Source organism: Stomoxys calcitrans, chromosome 5 (genome assembly GCF_963082655.1).
Source record: "Stomoxys calcitrans chromosome 5, idStoCalc2.1, whole genome shotgun sequence".
Taxonomy (NCBI): domain Eukaryota; kingdom Metazoa; phylum Arthropoda; class Insecta; order Diptera; family Muscidae; genus Stomoxys; species Stomoxys calcitrans.
This window is the reverse complement of record NC_081556.1, coordinates 41,185,157-41,201,354: the sequence shown is the minus strand read 5'-3', so window position 1 is coordinate 41,201,354 and position 16,198 is coordinate 41,185,157. Positions and strand designations below refer to the sequence as shown.

The window sequence follows — 16,198 nt, the reverse complement described above, 5'->3', positions numbered from 1 at the left end:
GCGGCTGGCGTCGTTGATGACACCGAACTTTGTGTTATGTGATTTAGGCCATTATTGACTGTGCTATTAGAGGGCGATATCATTGGGGCTGTAATGGGACTGGCCAAACTGACACTGGCCGTGAGATGAGCACCGAGAACACTGGTGGCATCGACAAATTCTCGTTTCATTACGCCACCACCGGATACACCCAAGGAGGCGGTTATAGCAGCTTCGCAGGGTAGAACGGTACCCAACATGGTAGGGGCGTTGTCGGCGTTACGATTACCACTGTTGTTGTCTGTGTCTTCGCAACCTTCCGCCATGTCAGTAATACATTGTGAAGAGATAACTGGAAATAGATTACAAAAAGAGAGAAAAGGCAGGGTTATTAGAAAAAAATCGTAACCAAATCAATTTTTACAGATTAAGTAGACAAGAAGTAAAAATTTCTTTTTCTTCTTTCGAAAATTTTGGATAAAAAATAAAATTATGGCAATAGAAAAGAAGACCAAAAACCACCTGTAAAGAGTCATGGTAAATGTGGAGAAGCTACCGATCTCTTCGGAGGCCAAGTACTTGAGGTTGATTCTCGGCCAGAAATTAATTTAAAGAAGAAATGTCGACCAAGGGCCCAAAGGGAACAGCATGTGCTCAATTACTGTCTTAACTCAATAGGAAAGAGTGTGGATCTGAGTACAGCACCGGTGCACTGGCTGTTTACGGTGGCCGTTCGGCCAATTTTCACCCAAGCTTATCTGGCGTGGCACAAAACTCTGGGCAACTGTGCCCTTCGCAGTATGATCGAGAAGGTACAGGGTACCGCACCAGTACTAGGGGCAAGGACAATCCCATGGCTGCCAGGCCCGATGGAGTCTTTCATCGGCAAGGGCTGCCACCTCAGTATACAACACACTGCTAGAACAACAACAACTGTGGCAAGGAGAAGTGCCCCGAGAGAGAGAGGCAATGAATGACATTCTCGATCTTATGCCTTTGCACGTTAGATTTGTGATGACAAAGAGACTGAGGTACATAACGCTCCACTAATTTTGGCCATTCTTCTGTTTTGCTAGAGGTGGCGTTTCACCATGCTATTTGCGGTGCGACTGATAATATATCAGGGGAATCCTCTCTTCCACCGTAGCGCAGAGGTTAGCATGTCCGCCTATGACGCTGAATGCCTGGGTTCGAATCCTGGCGAGACCATAAAAAAAAACAAAAAATTTCAGCGGTGTTTTTCCCCTCCTAATGCTGGCAACATTTGTGAGCCATGTAAAACTTCTCTCCAAAGAGGTGTCGCACTGCGTCACGCCGTTCGAACTCGGCTATAAAAAGGAGGCCCATTATCATTGAGCTTAAAACTTGAATCGGACTGCCCTCATTGATATGTGAGAAGTTTGCCCCTGTTCCTTAGTGGAATGTTCATGGGCAAAATTTGCAATTTGCAATCCTCTCTTGACGTTTTCTCGAAAGAGGATCTCTAGGTTGGGGAGACTTTGCCCTTCCCGGGGTCCTTTATATACGCGAATGGGCCTTAATTGGATGGGAGCGCTTCCTTGAATTCCTTGGAATCAGGGAATTTTATAGACTTCTAGACGGGTGCAGCGTCTTTCAGGCGGAGGTCTTAGCGATCCTGAAGGCTCTGACGTCAGGCCTCGTGAGTTCGAAACTGAAGCTATCACACTCCGACAGGTCTCAGGCCATTAAGGTGTGGCTGAGAACCAAGCAGCAGACGAGCTGGCCATGAACGGATCACTGATATCCGCAGATCTTGCAGTGGAATCTGTGAGACCTCCACTGTGTGAGCTTCTTGGTAGGGGGCGCTGGTGTTGTGGGTTATAGATTGTCAAAGGCCCTGTGGACGGGTATTCCGAGATGTCGCTTATCCTGGAAACTGTGAGACCTCCACTGTGAGAGCTTCTTGGTAGGGTGGACGCCTTCTACGATAACTGCGCGAATAAGGAGGGCGCTGGCGCTGTAGGTTGTCAAAGGCCCTGTGGACGGGTATTCTGAGATGTCGCTTATTCTGGGATTAAAAAAGCATGAATTAGGACTGCTAATAAGAGTCTTAACTGGCCTTTGTAAAGACAGGTCTTTGACGACGCGCTGGGTGCACGGAGAGGCAGACTTCTGCAGGATGTGCGATAATACCTGTTGTGTCACTGCTCTGCAATTGCGAAGAGTAGATACAGGCTAATGAGAGAACACTTCTTTCTAAGTCTGGATTCCGTACAGGCTCTTAACCCTCTTGTCATTCTTGAGTTCCAAATTAGCTGACTGGACCCTGTTCCCGACGGTGAGTTTTTTTCTTTTATACACTACACCACTACTGTGGTACAGGGTATTATAACTTAGAGCATTTGTAACACCCATATGGAAGAGTGATAGACCCATTGAAAGTATACCGACTCAGTATCACTTTCTGATTCGATTTAGCTATAACCGTCTGTCTACACGTCCGTCCGCCTGCCTGTCCATGTTAATTTGTGTACAAAGTAAAGATCGTAGTTTTAATCTGATCATCTTCAAATGTGGTACAGACATGTTATTTGGCCTAGAGACAAAGCCTATTGAAATTGGAAGAAATCGGTTCAGATTTGGATAAAGCTCCCGTATATATGTTCGTCCGATTTGCAGTAATATTGCAATAGAATTGTCATTTGTTAACCGATTCTCTCAAAATTTGGTAGGAAGAATTTTTTTACTACTCCCGACGTTACTTCTGAATTTCATGGAAATCGGTTCAGATTTGGATGTAGTTCCTATATATATGTTCATCCGATTTTCAGTAATATTGGAATAAAATAGTCATTTGTTAACCGATTCTCTCGAAATTTGGCAGGAATGATTTTTTTTAATATTTCCGACATTATTGGTGAATTTCAGATTTAGATATAGCTCTCATATATATATTGGGTTGCCCAAAAAGTAATTGCGGATTTTTCATATAGTCGGCGTTGACAAATTTTTTCACATTTTTTGACTCTGTTATTGCATTCTTTCTGCTGTCAGTTATCAGCTGTTACTTTTAGCTTGCTTTAGAAAAAAGGTGTAAAAAAAGTATATTTGATTAAAGTTTATTCTAAGTTTTATTAAAAATGTATTTACTTTCTTTTAAAAAATCCGCAATTACTTTTTGGGCAACCCTATATATCGCCCGATTTTCACTCCTAGAGCCACTGCAAGCACATTTATTGACCAATCATCCCAAAACTTCGTACAACGCCTTCCTCAACGACTGTCACAGTATCTGAGAAGTTTGTTCTAAATTGGTTCAGATTTAGATATAGCCCCCATATATATGTTCGTCCGATTTTGAGAAATACTGCAATAAAGTGCTCATTTGTTAACCGATTTTCTCGTAATTTGGCAGGAGGGATTTTTTTATGACTATCGATATTACTGATTAGATTTAGATATAGCTATAATCACCCAAGAGGTCCAAAAGCAGGTTATGTTCGAAGATGGGCTATATCGGACTATGTCTTGGTATAGCCCCCATATAGACCGATCCTCCGATTTAGGGTTTTAGGCCCATAAAAGCCACATTTATTTTCAGATTTTGCTGAAATTTGAGACAATGAGTTGTGTTAGGCTCTTCGACATCCTTCGTGAATTTGGTCCAGATCGGTCCAGATTTTGATATAGCTGCCATATAGACCGATCCGCCGATTTAGGGTCTTAGGCCCATAAGAGCCACATTTATTATACTATTTTGCTGAAATTTGAGACAGTGACTTGTGTTAGGCCCTTCGATATCCTTTGTCAATTTGGTCCAGATCGGTCAAGATTTGGTTATAGCTGCCATATAGACCGATTCCTCAATTTAAGGTTTTGGGCCCATAAAAGGTTCATTTATTATCCGATTTTGCTGAAATTTGAGACAGTGAGTTGTCTAAGACCCTTCGACATCTTTCTTCAATTTGGCTCAGATCGGATCAAATTTGGATATAGCTGCCATATAGACCGACCCTCCGATTTAGGGTCTTAGGCCTATAAAAGCTACATTTATTATTCGATTTTGCTGAAATTGGAGACAGTGAGTTGTCTAAGATAATTCGAAATCTTTCTTCAATTTGGCCTAGATCGGTCCAGATTTGGATATAGCTTCCATATAGACCAATCCTCCGACTTAGGGTCTTAGGTCCATAAAAGTCACATTTATTATCCGATTTTGCTGAAATTTGGGTCAGTGGGTTGTGTTAGGCCCTTCGACATCCTTTGTCAATTTGGCCCAGATCGGTCCAGATTTGGATATAGCTGCCATATAGAATAATTTCTCGGTTTTAGGTTTTGTGGCCATAAAAAGCGCATTTATAGCCCGATTTTGCTGAAATTTGGGACCGTGAGTTGTGTTAGGCCTTTCGACATCCTTCTTCAATTTCACTTACATCGGTCCATATTTGGATATAGCTGCCGTATAGACCGATCTCTCAATTTAATGTTTTGAGCCCATAAAATGTGTATTTAATGTGCGATGTTGCCGAAATTTGGGACAGAGAGTTTAGTTAAGCCCCTCCACATATTTCTGCAATTTGGTTTAGATCGATCAAGATTTGAATATAGCTGCCATATAGACCGATATCTCGATTTAAAGTCTAGTTTTTTTTTTTTTTTTTGTTTGATTTAATTTTGTATTTTATGCCGATATTTCAATTGCTGTCGTGTAATCGTTATCAGAGATTTAAAGAGATCTTATTTCGTTTAAAGTGCACTGCCAACTGTTGATGTATATGCTTATTGACAATTTAGCACAGACAAAAACCATCAACAGTGGAATTTGGACAATACAAGAATCAGCACTAAAGTTAATCCTTGATAACGGTTAGACGACCTTAACTGAAATAGCGCTTTAGCAAAAAGAAAAAAAATTTAGAATCTACACTAATTCGAGTGAGAAGTTTGCTTCTGTTTCTTAATGGAATGTTCATGGGCAGATTTGCATAACTCTAGGAAATTAAAAATTTTGAAAATTTTTTTTACTTTTTATAAAAAATTATAAATTTTTATACAATTTTCTGGAAAATAAATAATATCTCCTTTCCTTTGTATTTTTTTTTTCAAATTTCTCAATCCCAAAACTCATTTGTGATTCCTTAATTTTTCCTTCCAACATCAAAATTTTCTTTACCCTTTGGTTATTCTGTTGCTCTATGCTGTCGATGAAAATGTGCTTACAATACATTTTAATAATTTAGACAGATACTCTCACATTACCCAAAGATAATAAAGGATATTGATCGAACTAACACTTTCTCAAAATTCTTTAACAAAACTTGATTTTAGTGTTGGTATCCCATTTGCAAGAGGAGTAGCACATGGAGTTGAGAAATCTAAACCCTTTGCTACCAACAAATCCACATTTGCATTACGGTTCAGTTAAGACAACAACGTGCATGTGGTAGGAAACTACAAAACGAACAACAACAACAGCAACAAAGTTAACTTTATAATGCTGCATAATACATAATTTGACCATGGCCAACAACAGACTGTTGTAGCAGTAGAGACTCCTTGGACTTGGATTCCAAACGCCCAAACTTCTACTACAACAGCAACAGCAACACCCACACATGCTGACGACATCATTGAGGACGGCAATGACATATTCACAGCTGTGCAGCTCCAACGGTGTACAAGCAGGATGTTACACATGGATGTTTTGGTTTGTATGTGTGTTTGCTGTTGTTTTGGGGCTGAAAGGCAAAAAAGTGTCCTTTTGCAGCAAAAAGTTAGAGGAATTGAAGAATGTTTGTTATAGGTGTTTCCATGCAGAAAGAATTTAAAAAAAAATCTTTAAAAAATAGTTAACTTTCCCTTAGAAGAGAACAAAAATTAACTTTTTCTCAAACTTATCATGCTGTAATTTTTTTTTTTACTATTTTTTTTGTTATTATTTTTTTTTTTGCAAGCCCCATATACTCATATTCATTTCCAAATTACAGGAAGCACCGGCATGTAGTCTAAATGCCTTTGCTCTTCTGATCATCACATTACCTCTTCATCTTCATGTGCTGCTGGTGAGCAAGACATCAACATCAGCATGGAATTCCTTCAACATACATTTTCTGCAATTGCAACAAACATAGACATCATTTGCAACGAGCCAAGGATTGTCAGAGTTCAACACAGACACCTTAACGGCATGGCTGCCTGATGCAATGAGAGATTGGAAAAACCACAATGCTAAGGCACAGGCCAAAGTAGGGGAGTAGTAGGAAAACGGCACCGAACATTTTGAAGGCAAACGTGTTGGGGGCTTAAGGGATTTCTTGTTATTTTCTGTTGCTGCTTAAAACTTCTTTGGAACACACACACACACACAGTAGCATGGCCAGGACAATGCCTCACTTATAATCAGACATTTGCACTCTCTTTCTCTACCCACTTCATCGATTCACAATTTGAGCTAAGAAAAGGCGTTGAACACCTACTGGACATTCATTTAGTTTGCAGGAGTTGCATTTCTTACTCCCCTTGCTGTATCGAAGGCTTTTGTGGGTGTGTGGGTGTGTATTTTAGTTTGTACAAATGAGTAAGTTGTCATGGTATTGGTATTCTGTTTTAAGGGCGATGATTTTAATGCATAATGAATGCGACTTCCAAAATAAGGATAATTTTTATGTTCGTTGTTCATGACCCCTTCCTCCCTAAGGCAATTGGTATGCCAGAACTCTTGCATCTCAAATGAAGGAATTGAAATTAGATGAAGGTGGAATTGCACTTTGAGAAAAGGAAAAAGGAAGATTTTCCCAAAATTACAGTAAGAAAAAATATTTTTTATGGTATAGTGTAAAGTGTTGCGTTACTAAGATTTTTGAGATCTTCACTTAGTTGCAGAGAGGTTTGATTTCCTCAAGCACTTTTCGGGTTCTTAGCCTATAGCCATTACAATACATTCTAAGCATTTTGCAATATTACTGTGTGCTAAATTGTATTCTTGAGCCAAACGGTAATTGGCCAAAAACCCAAGCGTTGCTCAAAGTGCATTGGGACGGCCAGTGAGAGCAAAGGCGTTGCCATTCGCAATGTTTTTTTTACTGTACGTTTTTATAGCTGATGAAAAAACAACTTTGCCTAAATATGTCACAGAAATACAGATTTGGCAAAATTTTATTTCAACAAGTAAAAATGCATAATGCACCGATAGCAGCTTCAAATACATTCAGGAAGGCTATGCAAGGGTTTAACATAACTCATTGGAACAAATTCAAAAGTGAAGAAACAAGAGCGTGCTAAGTTCGGCCGGGCCGAATCTTATATATCCTCCAGCATGGATAGCATTTGTCGAGTTCGAGAGCGCGGTATCTCTTATTAGACAAACAAAGAATAATGAATAAGAACTATTATGCTATTGGAGCTATATCAAGTTATAGTCCCATTCGAACCTAGCATTGTAGACGTCATATTCAGTCCATTCAGTATGGGCTCAAGAAGCAAAATCGGAATGTATCAAGCTATAAATCGATTCAGACCATATTGGATACGTATATTGAAAGTCAATAAAGAAGCCATTGCAAAAAATTTCAGCCAAATTGGATAATAATTGGGCCCTCTAGAGGCTCAAGAAGTCAAGACCCCAGATCGGTTTATATGACACTGATTTGCGCCACACTAAGCACTGTTGTTGGAAGTCATAATAAACCTATCGAATCTATCTGCCCCTTAATATCCAGGAAGTTCGACTTCACATACCACTTCACCGTCTCTGCTATACTTGATCTATGCTTGTTGTGTCCTACAAAAGTTCTCCAAGGTCAGTCCTTCACCTTCAGGTCAGTGCCTGTATTCTATCCAATGTTTTGAGTAAAACGTCCTGTGTCTCGCCTAGTCTCACTTTGTGAATACAGACTAAACCGGCCTCTCTCCATCTCGACGAAAATATCAGAAACAACTTTCGCAGTGGTTATCTCCTTACGAATGTTCGCGACATTTGTGATATTTTTAGCCAGGTTAAACTTCCCTACGAAATGAGGCCTCTTACCCAGCTATGATGATTAAGATTCTTTCAAGTTTATAGAGTATTAGATTAATATATCGAGTTGTTACTAACAAAAGGACAAAGTTATTTCACCCCCTCCTATGGTGTAGGGTACAATAAAACTAATGTATAATGTCAGCAAGAAAATATAGAAAATTACCGCAGCATATCGATCAGTTTTTAAACATTTATATATAAACTAATTTATATTATCATTTGCACCCTTATATACTCATTCTGTGTAAGTATTCAAAGATATATGCATAAATGTATGTGTGTTCGTATGACCATCTCGCATAAATTGAGAAAACTTTTTGGTCCTTTTATTTGTACACAAAAGTTGGTTAATGAAACTCCTTCGCCAACACAACACCAATACCATGGCGCTGGCTTCAGCTGCCTTAACTGTGATACGAGCAAGAAAGCTTATAATAACATCTACATATGTACATAGGGAATATATTGACCCACACACACACACACACACACACACCCAATGAGTTCAACAACACAAACATGCATTTAATGGTAATACACGATTCTTTAATGAGTTTAAGCTACTTTAGAAACACCCCAATTGACCATTACCTCCCCCAACAATTCGGCCCAAACCATAATCAAACAAAAGGAAATATATTTAAGTAAATACATACTTATGTATGAAGTAAAGGACTTTACATTGTATGTATGAAGTGTAAAGGACATGACTATATATGTAGGTTTAGATACGTGTGTGTGTGTGTGTGTGTGTGTTTGCGTATATATAGCCAGACCAGAAAACAAACGGAATTTAATATCAGTTATAAAACCTTAGGTGCAATTTTGTGTTATAAAGGCAAATGCAAGTTTGGAGCTTTGTTTGGTGGGCTTGATATTGCCCTAGGCTGGGTTAGTGAATGAGTGGTATGGTTGACACCAAACATAGTTGGGTTGGTGTACGTGTTGGTTTACTTCTTGGTATTGGCTGTGGTGGTTGGTCAGGAGTGGCTGCAAAAAATTTTGTGTGTATTTTGTTGCTGCTTAAGTAGTTCAACTTGAGAGCTGTTATAATTAATTTTGCTTATTGCATGCAAATGAGTATATCTTGATAATGTTAGGCAAAGTCAACAGTGGGTCAAAAAGGATGTTGAGAAATATATCAAACTTAGGTTGATGGACGAAATATCAGTAACCAATCAAATTGAATAATAAAATCAAATTATCAATTCCGATACAAAGTCATTGATTCTGAAATTTAATAAACAATTAAATTGAAATATTTGCTCATAAAATCGCTATAATCGAGATCGAAAAACGATATTGAATCGAATAATCGATTATGAAATCGAATAATCGATTTCGAAACGAATAATCGATTATGAAATCAAAAAATTGACGATGAAATCGAATTTTTGATTACGAAATCAAATAAACGATTTTTATATTGAGTAATCGATTTTATATTGGCTTTGAGAATCGAATATAAAATTTTTTAATCGAAAAATTTTTTAAATCGAATATAGGATTGTTCTACGTACAATCGATTTTCTTACTAAACACCGATTTTTATACGAAACATAGATTTTTATACGAAACATCGATTTTTATACGAAACATCGATTTTTATACGAAACATCGATTTTTATACGAAACATAGATTTTTATACGAAACATCGATTTTTATACGAAAAATCGATTTTTTACGAAACATCGATTTTTATACAAAACATCGATTTTTATACGAAACATCGATTTTTATACGAAACATCGATTATTATACGAAACATCGATTTTTATACGAAACATCGATTTTTATACGAAATATCGATTTTTATACGAAACATCGATTTTCATACGAAACATCAAGTTTTATATGAAACATCGATTTTTATACGAAACATCGATTTTCATACGAAACATCGATTTTTATATGAAACATAGATTTTTACACGAAACATCGATTTTTATATGAAACATCGATTTTTATACGAAACATCGATTTTATACGAAAGTCGATTTTAAAAAAAGAATCATTGATTCTGAAATGGAATATGAAATCGAAAAATCGGTCCAGCAGTCGAATAATCCATTCTGAAATCAAAAAATCAATTTTGAGATCGAACAATCGAATCTGAAGCCGAAATATGAAATCGATTAAAACATGAAATTATCGAATCCATAATCGAATTGTCAATCTTGAAATCGATTAATCGAACTTTAAGTCTAATAAGCAATTCCAAAAATCAAATAAACGACAAAGTAAATGAATAATTGATTTAGCAATCTTTTTTTTACCCCTTCCATTGGCGACACATCGAAATGTCCATTTCCGACTCTATAAGTATACATATTCTTGATCGTTATAAATATCGATTCTAAAATCGAATAATCGATTCCAAAATGAAACAATCGATTATAAAATCGAATTATCGATTAGGATATAAAAAAAAACAATTTCTGCATTGAATAATCGATTTTATATTCGAATAATCGTTTCTAAAACCGTATAAAAATTTTTGAAATCGAATAATCAATTATTAAATTAATAGTCAATTGTATTCGAATAATCGATATTTATATGAATAATCGATTTTGAAAAAGAATCATCAATTCTGAGAGCGAATAATCGATTCTGAATACAAAATTTTTACTCTTAAGTCGATTAATCGATTCTAACACGGAATTATCGATTCCGAAATCGAATTATCGACCCCGAAATCGATTGATCGATCTTGAAATCTAATAAGCAGTTCCAAAATCGAAAAAACCACTGAGCAATTGCATAACCGTTTTACCAATTTTTTTTATACCAACTACCGAAAGATGGCGGTATTGTATGTTGATTTTTTCATTTCGTTTGCAGCACATCGGAATATCCGTTTCCGACATTAGAAAGTATATATATTCTTGATTGTCGTAAATATCGTCGTAAAAATCCAATGAGTGATTTAAACATGAAATAAACGATTATAAAATGGAATAATCGATTTAAAATGGAATAAACGATTATGAAATAATATAATCGATTGTGATATCGAATAATCAACTATCGGTTATGAAATCAAATAAACGATTTTTAAATTTCATAATCGATTTTATTTTCTAATAATCGATATTCTGTTCGAATTATCGATTTTATGTTCGATATAGCGATTCTAAAATCGTATAAATCTTTTCTAAATCGAATAGTCAATTATTAAGTGAATAATCAATTTTATACGAATAAACGATATTTATATGATCATTCGATTTTGAAAAAGTAATCATTGATTATGAAATTGAACAATGGATTATGAAATCGAAAAATCGGTCCTGAAATCTAATAATTCATTATGAAATCAAAAAATCGATTCTGCGATCGAATAATCGATGCTGAAGACGAAGTATGAACTATAAAACCGATTAATCAAATCTAACACGGAATTATCGAATCCGAAATCGAATTATCGATGCCGAAATCGATTAATCGATCTTTAAATCTAATAAGCAGTTCCCAAAATCGAAAAAAAACTGAATAATTGCATAATCGATTAAGAAATCCTTTCTTTGTGCCAACTGCCGAAAGGGGTTACATTCAATTTGTCATTTCGTTTGCAGCACGTCGAAATATCCATTTCCGAAATTATAAAGTATATATTGTATTTTCTTGATTGTCGTAAGTATCGTCGTAAAAAATCAATAATCGATTTTAACGTGAAATAACCGACTATAAAATCGATTAATGTCGAATGGACTAATTGATTATGAAATCGTAAAGTCGATTGTGAAATCGAATTACCGATTATGAAATCATCGAATAATGGATTTTATGTTCAAATAATCGATCTTCCGTTTGAATTATCGATTCTAGAACCATTTGAAACTTATTGAAATCAAGTAACCAATTGTTTAATGATTAAACAATATTATACGCATAATCGATTTTTATATGAATACTCGATTTTGATAAAGAATCATTGATTCTGAAATTTAATAATGGATTTAGAAATCGAAAAATCGGTCCTGATATCAAATAATCGATTCTGAAATCAAAAAATCGATTCTGAGATCAAATACTCAATGATGAAGTCGAAATATTGATTCTAAAATCGATTAATCGATTATAACATGGAATTATCTTTTTCCAAAAACGAATTATCGATCTTGAAATCGATTGATCGACCCTGAATAAGCTATTTATAAATCGACACTTCGATTCTGAAATCGCTTACTTTAGAACAAGTCAAAGAATCGATTCAGAAATCGAAAAGATTGTTATTGTAATCGTTATCGAAATGGAACTTCAATTAATTACGAATACAAATGAATATTTGTAGCATGACGTATAAAGGTACTACGGTATAGAAGGTTTGACCGTAGGCATTTCTATAATCGATCTTCAAATCGAATAAGCAATTCTAAATTGAGTTATCGATTGTTTTATTGAATAAACGATTTAGCAATAGACACTTCGATTATTTAAAAAATTAAAGAATCGATTCAGAAATCAAAAATATTGTTATTGTTCTCGTTATCGAAATGGAACTAAAATCGTTTAAAAATGCAAATGAACATTTGTTGGATGGTATATGAAGGTACTACGGTGTAGTTCAAAATTGTATAAGCGATTTTAAAATAGAGTTATCGTTATCTTATTGAACAAACGATTTATCAATCGACACTTCAATTCTGCAATCGCTTCTTTTATTAAAAAGCAACGAATCGATTAAGAAATCGAAATTATTGTTTTTGTAATCGTTATTGAAATGGAAGTAAAATCGATTATGAATGGAAAAGAATATTTGTCGGAGAACATATGAAGGTTTCTACGGTACAGAAGGTTTGACCGTAGACAAGCTGCACGGCATACGATCCTGACTTCCGTACCATAGCACGTGGTATGCCATCCAATTTTTATTGAATTCTCCGCCAGATTATCCTTCTCTCTCCAAACATCGATGGGATAGTGTGTCGTAGCCAATACTTCGGGATAATTCAGACATTATCTAAATTCCGACGTCTCTCAGTATGCTTATAACCATCTTGGGATCCTTGGAGAACAGTCTGAGGATTCTAAGAGCTTTCCCTCCCCTTCTATCGATTCACATAAGTCAAGCTTTGAGGCTTTCCTAAACGATTTCATTTGGCAAACAAAAGCAACTCGATAAGATTTCAAAAATCAAGCATTCATTTTGAAAGCAGTGTACACTTAACAAGGATAGCGAATAGGAATGTCCAAGTTGTAAGCATGTGTGAAGTCTGTACAATGCTTATACAGCGATATATGAGCTGGAGTGTCTATTAATGCATTTATGCATGCATTTGTGGAAACTTTTCCAGCAAGCTCTGGTAGCAGAAGCGGAAACCGTAGCAGCAGCTGATAAAATGGCAGCGGCTGAGCAGAGAGAAGAGAAGAGAAAACAACAGCCAAGGCAAATGAAAAAACAAAACAAAATTATGAACAAACGTCAACAACAGGACAGCCAACAGGACATCATCAAGTCATAGACACTCACACTGAAGCTCATCAACACATGAACGCATGTGAAATGCACACTTGCACACACACTCCTGAAAACCAACTTGCAAGGACACAACAAGACCAATGGCCATACTACTTAAAATTTCTACTATGCCAGGTCTCTACACACCACACTCATCACTCTTCCATGTGTTTTGTGTTTACTTGTATATGTGTGTGCTGTATGCAAGCAAGTCATTGTCCAATCTAACATGTGAAACCTAGCCACGTAATCTAATACTCATACAAACACATATTGGCTTTCTCCATGCTCTTATTCACACTCTCGTTGTATTCTCTCTCTCCGCTTTTATGGTAAAAGTCCTCTCAAGACCTAAGGCATTGCAAGACGTACTCGCACAAGAGACATTTGCATATGTTTGTTCGTTCGTGCTTTGGTCATACTAGCTAGCCCTTGCCGTAGATGCAGTTGACCCACACACACACACACACACACACATATGCCTAGTCATAATTATGTGTTTTCCTTGGTTTGTTTGCCTCTGTACAGCGGCAGCAGACAGAGTCATTGGGACAAGAGTTGGTGGCTGGCTAAGGACATACATGCAAGTAAGACGACGACTCGAATGAAAGGCAGTGTGAAGCATGGCATGGTTTTTGGTCGGTCAAATGCATTTTTGGTCAAAAGTAGCATAGTAGCAGCTGGCATACAAAATAGCAACAACAACAATCAGTACAACATAGAGCACTACCACAGAAACATAGACAAGAACAACAACAACATCAACAAATTATGATTGCAGACATTTGGTTGTAGGATTTTGCAAGAACTCTTCTCAGTCTCTTAGCCTAAATGCAAGCACGCACTCACTTACTCACACACACACACACACACACTTCTTGATAACAAACTCACATAAGCGCTTATACATATGTGTGTATGTATAAGGATTTATCAGACTATGGACTATCTACTCTCACATGGACATCATCAAATTTATGTTTGTACATTTAAAGTTTTTAATAAGAACTTATTTGTGATTAGTTTTTGTTTTTAAATATCATTAAAGTAAATAAATGTTTTTTTGGAAAAAATTCATGAAAATTGTGTGTGAAAACTCAAGAATAAATGCATTTTAGAAGATAAAAATACATTTAATTCAATAAATCACAAAGAGAATTTAAAGTTAATATTAGTAGTGGCTCAGAGTGAACCATGGGGAGAGGGTGAAAATAACAGCCAGCCGAAGCCCATAAACTTTAGTAATAAGGCAAAGTCCAAAAGGACGAAATTCAGAAGTCTTTTCATTGAAAGACTTGGGCAGGACCTCATTGAGTGCTTGAACATAGGAGACACCAATGATGACAGAACTATGTTTGCGAGAGTGAGTTTTTTCGAAGACTGTATTACGCATCGAGCAAGGATTGAGCCCAATAGAATCCTTGTATGACAGCGAAGATTCCATATATTAAATAAGAGGTCATCAAAAACCGCTGGTATATTGGGAGGCCTCGGTTGCTCAAAAGCATGTCCCCCCTAAGAAACTGAACGCATGGTTTGAACCCATGGGGGGAGATCTTCAGGAAAAACTCAGCAGTCCCATCAGCAGAAGGCCACCGTAGCTCAGAGGTTAGCATATCTGCTTATAATGCTGAACGCCTGGGTTCGAATCCTGGCGAGACCCTCAGGAAACAATTTTAGCACTAGTTTTCCGCTTCTAATGCTCGCAAAATTGGTGAGACATTATGCCATGTAAAAATTTCTCTCCAAAGAGGTGTCGCACTGCGGCACGACGTACGGACTCGGTTGCAAAAAGGAGGCCCCTTATCATTGAGCTTAAACATGAATCGGGCTGCATTCAATGATGTGTGAGATGTTTAGCCCGGTTTCTTAGTGTAGTGGAATGTTCATGGCCAAAATTTGTAAGTACCCCATCACAAGTACTGGTCACATTTGTGAGGTATTAAGCCGTGTGAAACTTTTTTTTTTAAGAAATCGACAGTATATTGGAACGAATACTACGGTAGATGGCAACTAATACTAAGGAAACCTTGGAACAGAGGTTAGCATGTTCGCCAATGACGCTGTACAAATGGGTTCGAATCCTATCGAGAACTTCAGGAAAATATGTCAGTGAGTATCCCCTCACAAATAGGGTGTAATTTACGAATATGGTATCAAAATTTGATACCACATTTTAAGAAGGCCATAATCCCATCAAAAGCCTCCCAAACAATAAAGTGGATCGATAAAAACGATATGGGAAATGAAAGGCAATAAATAACTCTCAAAAAGAATCTGTTAGCCGAATCTTCTTCTGTACCCACCACAATGGATGGCATTTGGCAAGTTCTTTGCCCGATATCTCTTTATAGGTAAAGAAAAGGAAAAGGGATAGGAATTGTTATGGCATTGGAGCTATACCATGATATGAACCGATTGAGACCATACTTGGTTTGGCTGTTGGAGACCAAAGTGTGGAAATTTTCAGCCAAATCGGATAAAGATTGCGCCCTATAGTGGGTCAATAAATTAAATCGGAAAATCTGTTTATATGAAAGCTAAATACGTTTATGAACCGATGCGGACTATATTTAACACCTATACATAGGGTCATAAAAGAAGACGTTGTGGAAAATTTCAGCCAAACTGGTTAAGAATTGTGACCTCTAGAGGCTCAAGAAGTATAATTGGGAGATTGGTTTATATAGGAGCTATATCTGGTATTGAACCGTTTTGGAGCATACTTGGCACAGTTGTTGGCAATAAAAACAAACTACAGCATACAAAATTT

At 36.7% G+C, this 16,198-nt stretch overlaps 1 protein-coding gene across 12 annotated transcripts in view; it reads right to left on the bottom strand.

The window, feature by feature from the left end:
- LOC106082744 (serine-rich adhesin for platelets) overlaps positions 1-16,198 on the bottom strand; it is a 457,776-nt gene that overhangs the window by 258,174 nt on the left and 183,404 nt on the right. For all 12 annotated transcript variants that reach the window (XM_059368535.1, XM_059368534.1, XM_059368537.1 and 9 more), the window contains one exon: positions 1-331. This exon is cut by the window's left edge and continues 496 nt beyond it. In XM_059368535.1, the coding sequence (XP_059224518.1) occupies positions 1-305 (305 nt within the window). In that variant the 5' untranslated portion in view covers positions 306-331. The remainder of the gene's footprint in view (positions 332-16,198) is intronic.